Source organism: Octodon degus, unplaced genomic scaffold (assembly GCF_000260255.1).
Source record: "Octodon degus isolate 3935 unplaced genomic scaffold, OctDeg1.0 scaffold00098, whole genome shotgun sequence".
NCBI classification, from domain to species: domain Eukaryota; kingdom Metazoa; phylum Chordata; class Mammalia; order Rodentia; family Octodontidae; genus Octodon; species Octodon degus.
In genome coordinates this window covers 1,628,612-1,635,821 of record NW_004524674.1, presented here as the reverse complement: position 1 = coordinate 1,635,821, position 7,210 = coordinate 1,628,612, and the positions used below count along the sequence as shown (strand labels likewise).

At 45.5% G+C, this 7,210-nt stretch overlaps 1 protein-coding gene across 1 annotated transcript in view; it reads right to left on the bottom strand.

The window, feature by feature from the left end:
• Kiaa0753 (KIAA0753 ortholog) overlaps window positions 1-7,210 on the bottom strand; it is a 92,274-nt gene that overhangs the window by 9,653 nt on the left and 75,411 nt on the right. The window contains exons 15-16 of the mRNA XM_004638504.2: window positions 5,704-5,824; window positions 4,862-5,083 (exon numbers count right to left, since the gene is read on the bottom strand). Of these exons, the coding sequence (XP_004638561.2) occupies window positions 4,862-5,083; window positions 5,704-5,824 (343 nt within the window). The remainder of the gene's footprint in view (window positions 1-4,861; window positions 5,084-5,703; window positions 5,825-7,210) is intronic.

Here is a 7,210-nt window from a genome sequence, read left to right as displayed (position 1 = left end):
TTGAACCGCGGTCCCTGATGCTTTGCCAAGCTTGTTCCAAGTAGGTGCCTTAGATCACTGAGCCATCTCTCCAGCCCTACACTTTATTTTAATGGATGTTAAACTTCTGTAACACTTTTGGTCAAGTTGTTTCCATTAAAAAAAAAATGAGGTTTTTAATGGTTTGTTTGATTGATTGATTGATTTTAGCGGAACCGGGGATTGAACTTGGGCCCTTGCACTTGCCAGGGAAGCGCTTATTCTACTGAGCCATCTTCCTGGCCCCATTATTGTATTTTAGAGAAGGGGCTACAGGGTGTTCAGGGTCTCACTACTAGATCAGACTTGTAAATGATTCTCCCATTTACAGCCTCCCAAGTACTGGGACATAGGTGCACGCCACCACGCCCAGTCTCAATCGCCATTTTAGCACCCCAGAGCCTGGCATGGCACACTGGGGATCAAACCCTGGCTGCTGCATCTGTGTAAGCAAGCGCTTTACTCTGCTAAGCTATTTGGCCAGCCCCCAAAAAATGTTGATTTAAAAAATAACTTAAGGGGCCAGGGAGATAGCTCAGTAGAATAAGCGCTTGCCTGGCAAGTATAAGGGCCTGAGTTCAATCCCTGGTTCCGCAAAAAATAAAAAATAAAAAAATAACTTAAAACTGCCACACACAAAAAACCCCAAATGATAGCTCAGCGGATAAAGCACCTGCTTAGGCAGACACAGGGGCTGGGGGTTTGATCCCCAGGCCTGTCATGCCAGCCCCACCCTCGGGGCACAGTGAGACAGTGATTGAGACTGGGCAGTGATTCAGACTGGGCGTGGTAGTGCGCACCTGTAATTCCAGCACTTGGGAGGCTGTAAACTGGAGGATCACTATGAGTTCGATTTACATAGTGAGACACTGTAGACCCTATACTAAATTTAAAAAAAAAAAATTCCCAAGTGATCTACAGAACATTCTCCTTTTCTTCTGCAGGTTTTGTGATGTTATCTTTAATCAGTACTTCATTACAGTGTTAAACTTAAGTGGCCAACTAGAGAGTTCAGAGACTGATCTTCCACCACTGATTAAGTCAAGGGTGGAAGGTGTTAGTGATGATATTCATTTAGCCTTTTGCACTTTCTGAGAAGATGTGGTGACCTTGCTAGCTCCATCAGCCTCCTCATCCACTGCTTTGATGACACCCACAGCAACTGTTTGTTTCACATTGTGAACAGCAAAATGACCCATAGCAGGGCAGTCAGGGAAGCTCTTGACACAAGCTTGGAACTATTATCAATGATAGTGACATCACCAGACTTCAATGATATCTGGGCAAGGACAACTGGTCTTTTCTTTCAGCTCAGCAAACCTGCAAGCAATGTGAGCTGTGTAACAGTGTGTGGGAGGGCCTCGCCTGCTATACTGATTTGCCCTGGATGGTTCGGCATAATCCCTTGAGCAGTGAAACCAGCTGCTTCCACTGGTGGTCACTTCTGCTGTCACCAGCAACAACGCCACAACGAACATCTCTGCCAGACATGTTCTTGATGATGAAGCCCACACTGTCCCCAGGAAGAGCTTTATGCAAAGCTTCACAGTGCATTTCAACAAACTTTCCTGCAGTTGTGACAATGGAGCAAAGATGACCACCATGCCAGGTTTGAGAATACTAGCCTGCATTAGGCCCACAGGGAGAGTATTTACGAGTTGGCTGACATCCTGATGGAGTGGATACAAAGGCTGGTCAGTCCAGTGAGTGGGTGCTAAGATGTAATCCAAAGCTTTAAGCAGTGTGGTTCTACTGGTACTGCCATCTTTATGAGTGACCTTTCATTCCTTGAACCAAGGCATATGTGCACTTGACTCCAGCATACTGCCACCATTCCAACCAGAAATTGGCATTAAAAACCTGTGTCAGGTTGTAGCTACTTTTTTTACTTTAGGCAGTGACTTCCTTAATGTTTTCCTTGTATCCTTTCTGCCTATAGGGTGGCTTAGTGGCATCCACTTCGTTAACTGTTGCTTCACATCCAGCATCTGAACCAGAAGGCCATGGTCACTGCTCTGCTCATTCTTGGAGATACCAGCTTCAAATTCACCTATACTGGCAGCAACTAACAGGGCAGCACAGGCAGCCTGAGATGTGCCTGTAATGGTGTTTTTGGGAGCTGGCAAGATAGTTCAGTGGTCTAAAGCACCTACTTAGGCAAGCTTAGGATGCCACAAGGGACCGCGGTTCAATCCCTGGCACCACATGCCATGCCAGCCCTTGGGGTGGGCTGAGCCAGCCCAAAAAATAAAAAATAAAAATAAAAATCGCATTTTTGATAAAGTCTGTGTCCTGGGGCATCAATGATAGTCATATAATGCTTGCACAAGCAGGTGTCATGGTGACACCAGGCCCATAAGACCCATGTGTACTTGAAGGAACCCTGCCCCACCTCAGCAGGTTCCCCCTTAAATTTTTCAAAGCTTCTTTCGTCAACGCCACATTTATAGATCAGATGGTCTGTAGTGGCAGACTTGACTGAATGTCCGATGACAATGATATTGATATGAGTCTTTTCCTTTCCTGTGCTAGATTTTAGGGGTGTTTTTTTCTTTTCTTTTCTCTTTTCATTTCATTTTATTTATTTATTTTGCTGGCTCTGCCTGCCCTCAGGGTGGGGCTGGCACGGTATGTGGTGCCAGGGATTGAACTGTGGTCCCCTGTGCCTGCCTAAGCTTGCCTATGCAGGTGTTTTAGACTGCTGAGTTATCTTGCCGGCCTTTTTTTTTTTCATTTATGTATTTAGTACAAGGTCTCACTATGCAGCTCGGACTCATAGCGATCCTCCTGTTTTCAGTTTCCCCAGCACTGGGTTTACAAGTGTGCACCACCACACCCAGACTCGTTTGGCAGCTCAGCATGCCCCCCACCCTGGGGGGGGGGCGCAGCATGGCAGGCAGGACTGGGGATTGAACCCTGGTCCTTGTGCTTGCCAAAGCAGGTGCTTTGTCTGCTGAGCTATCTTGCTGGCCTTTAGTGGTGGTTTCTGTAACTCCTAGGCACTCATGGTAAACTCATTGCAAAAAAAGGTCAACTGCTATCCTTGTTTAATCAGTATTAAACCAAGAGATTGTTAACTAGTGTTTGCAGAAAGTTAATAAACGTGTAAAAAAAAAAAAAAAAAAAAGGAGGCAAAGTAAAAAAGGGAGGTAATTATTAACTACTGAATACTTTAAAATTTCTTTAAGAAATATATTACCTAGCTCCAGGAAAAATATGTTGCATGGTTTTAATAAACTGATATCCATGGGTATTTAAATTTTGACCCCCCCTAAAAAAAGAATGGTTTTATTCAAATCCTTTCAGTGTTGTGTTCATAAAAAAAAGATTATCCATTCTTCAAAGTATAGTAGCTGCAGGATCAAAAATTCCTATTTTGATTTCCTAGGGAAGACGACCCAGAGAAGGGTAGAAGAAAATGCTGCAGCCAGAGGCTTGCTGCCCATGAAGTGTCCCCAACCAGACTTCATCATCATGACTTTCCCCAGCCGGCAGTGTATTGTGTTCTTTTTTTTTTTTTTTTGGTGGAACCAGGGATTGAACTCAGGCCCTTGTGCTTGCCAGGGAAGTGCTTATTCCACTGAGCCATCTCCCCAGCCCCTAAAAGAAAGTATTGTGTTCTTTGATGGGACATCGTCCTCACAGCAGCAGGAGACCAGTTGTGACTTAATTCTAGGTCATAACCCTGGCCTTCAGAACTGAACATTTATGCCTCTACCTCAAAAGTCATACTTTGAAGCTCTAATTCCCAATGTAACAATATTTGAAATGAGGTCTTAGGGCCAGCCAAATAGCTCAGTGGATTAAAGTGCCTTCAAGCAGGCACAGGGGCTGGGGCTTCGATACTTGGGCCTGCCATGCCAGCTGCACCCCTGGGGCAAGCTGAGACAGCAATTGAGATTGGGCATGATGATGTGCACCTGTAATCCCAGATCTTGGGAGGTTATAAACAGGTGGATCATTATGAGACTGACCTAGCAGTGAGACCCTGCACATTCTGTAGACCCTTCCCTAAAATAGAAAAAAAAAAAAAAAAAAAAAGAAGGGCCAAGAAGATAGCTCAATAGAATAAGTGCTTATCTGGCAAGCACAAGGTCCTGAGTTCAATTCCCAATACCGCAAAAAAAGAAAAAAGAAACGAGGTGTTTACACAGTATTTAAATCTAGATAAAATCAGGAGGGTCAGATCTCATGATGGGATGGTGAAGAAGCCAGGCATGGTGGTACATGTCTGTAATCCCAGTAATCAGCAGGCTGAGGCACGAGGATCTCTGAATCTGAGACCAACCTGGACTACACAGTGAGTTCAAGGCCAGCCTGAGTTACAGCCACACCCTGTCTCCAAAAAAAAAAAAAAAAGAGAAAAGTAAAAGAGAAGTGAGAAAGGGAGGAAGGAGAGAAGGAAGAAGGAAAGCAGGGAGGATGACAAGCAAAAGCTTACTTTCTCTACCAGGAAAAGATACAAGAAGGCAATCTGGCCGGGGAGATGGCTCAGTGGAATAAGCGCTTCCCTGGCAAGTGCAAGAGCCTGAGTTCAATCCTCGGTTTCACCAAAATAAATAAATAAAATAAGGCAATTTGATTGAACACCTCAATCTTAGATTTCCCACCTTCCAGAACTGAAAAATACACACCTAGGGTTTAAGTCCCCTAGAGCAGCCTGAGCTCTAGGGGTGGCAGAGCCTGTGGCGCTCTGCTGTCTCAGCCAGCCTGCCCTCTAGCCCATGATCAAGCACTGGAACTCCACGGCCCAAAAGCATGTACAGCAGCCCTTGTTCAGCTTTTCCATAAGCCTAAAATCTAGCCCTTGGCTCCTAACCAGAGGCACACATAATTTACTGACCTTTCAGCTATCAGCCATGGGTTGAAGGACCCTACAGCCTCATGGGCTATGATACGGAGGTACTGTTCAAACCGGCTACAGTAGTCACCAATGCTGCGCCGCATGCCACGTGGGACAAACAGGGGAGTCTGGCCTTCTCTCTTCTGGGGGTCTTCTGCAAGGGAGGGAAGTAGAGTCTCTCTTCTCTCTGATCTCTCTGTGTCTATACTTTCATCCAGGGAACTGAGGGGAAATAAAGATTAGGTACTCAAAAATCACTGGTAAAGTATGGTGAGCTGTTAATTTACCCTGATATTTTGGTTACCAAAGACTCTTTTCCATACTGAATAAAACTCAATATCCTATCACCATCGTCACTCCCCTTTTCACTGCACTCCCCCTCAGCTCCATGAGCATTACTGTTTCTAAAATAATTTTTTTTTTAATTTTTATTTATTTGTTTGTGTGTGTGTGTGTGTGTGTGTGTGGCCAGCTCAGCCCACCAGGGGGCGGGGCTGGCTGGCATGTGGTGCTGGGGGATTGAACCACGGTGGTCCCTGTGGTTTACTAAGCTTGTTCTAAGTAGGTGCTTTAGACCACTGAGCCATCTCACCAGCCCCTCTAAAATAATTCTTAAAGCAAATCTTACACTGAACAACTAGCACAACCCACATGTAGCGAAGTATGCCTCTCGACATGAAGAGCCTGCTGACTATTGGTAGGTGCCAAAAGGCTCCTGACTGGAGTTTGCAGATTTTGCTCTAACAATCTCTCTGTCTTGAGGGAACTGAAGGGATCTGGAACTCAACAAGTAAAAGCAACCAACTAGCACAGACAGAACAGACAAGGTGCCTAACACCTACCTGGCATTGCAGGGTCTTTCTAACATGATGTTAGCAGCTGGATCCTTGGGAACCACTGTCTTTGTGATCCTGATTAGAGGAGCAGGCAGAGGCCTTTCACTTACTGCTGGGATTTTCTGATCTAGAAAAGAAGCACAAAGTGCCTGAGTATACAGAAAATTGAAGTCTGTCTTTGAGTTCTCCTAACAGCCAATAACCTATGAGGAAGTTACACACATATATCTTAAGCATAAAGGGCACAGCTAGCAATATTAAAGGAAAAATTACTCTTGTTTTATTTTGTTTATTTATTATTTTGTGTGTGTGTGTGTGGCCAGCTCAGCCCACCAGGGGGTGGGGCTGGCTGGCTTGTGGTGCTGGGGGATTGAATCGCGGTCCCTGTGCTTTGCTTAGCTTAGCTTGTTCTAAGTAGGTGCTTTAGACCACTGAGCCATCTCACCAGCCCCATTACTCTTGTTTTAAATGCAAAATTTAAAGCCAGGCATAATAGCACATGCCTGTAATCCCAGCACTTGGGAGGCTGAGGTGGCAGGATTGCTGTAAATTTGAGGCCAACCTGGGCTACAAACTGAGTTCAAGGCCAGCCTGAACAGCATAGTGAAACTGGGTCAAAAAGACCAAAAAAAAAAAGGGGCCAACCATATAGCTCAGCATATTAAAGTGCCTGCAAGCAGGTACAGAGGCCAGGGGTTCAATCCCTAGGCCTGCTGTGCTGGCCAGACCCCTGGGGCATGCTGAGATGGCAATTAAGACTGGGCAACTGAGACTAGACATGGTGCGTGTCTGTAATCCCAGCTCTTGGGAGACTGTAAACAAACAGGTGGATCACTACGAGTCTGATCCAGCAGTGAGACCCTGCACACCCTGTAGAACCTTCCCTAAAACATACACACACGCAAAAGTGAAATGTAAAAGTTACAGAGAAACCAATTACAAGTCAGTGTTGGGGCCAGAGAGATAGCTAAGTGGCATGAGCACCTGCCTGGCAAATGCAAGGTCTTGAGTTCGATTCCTAGAGAAAGACCCTGTGTTAAGAAGAACTGAGGGGCTGGAGAGATAGTTCAGTACAATAAGCACTTGCCTGGCAAGCACAAGGTCCTGAGTTCAATCCCTGGTATTGAAAAACAAAAATACATTATTCACTGCCTTTAGGGCCAGCCAGATAGCTCAGCAAATTAAAGCACCTGCTTAGGCAGAGCACAGGGACCAGGGTTCAATCCCTGGTGTGCCCTGCTGCCCCCATCCCCAAGGCACACTGAGACATTGATTGAGACAGGGCATGGTGGCGCATGCTTGTAATCCCAGCACTTGGGTTGGGAGGCTGAAAACAGGAGGATCACTAAGAGTCCAATCTGTGTAGTGAGACCCTGTATATAAATACAAGAAAAAGAAAAAAGAAAGAGGTGGGGGGAAGAAGGACAGGAAGGGGGAGAGGGGAGGGGAGAAGGAAGAAAGAAGAAGAAGAAGAAGAAGAAGAAGAAGAAGAAGAAGAAGAAGAAGAAGAAGA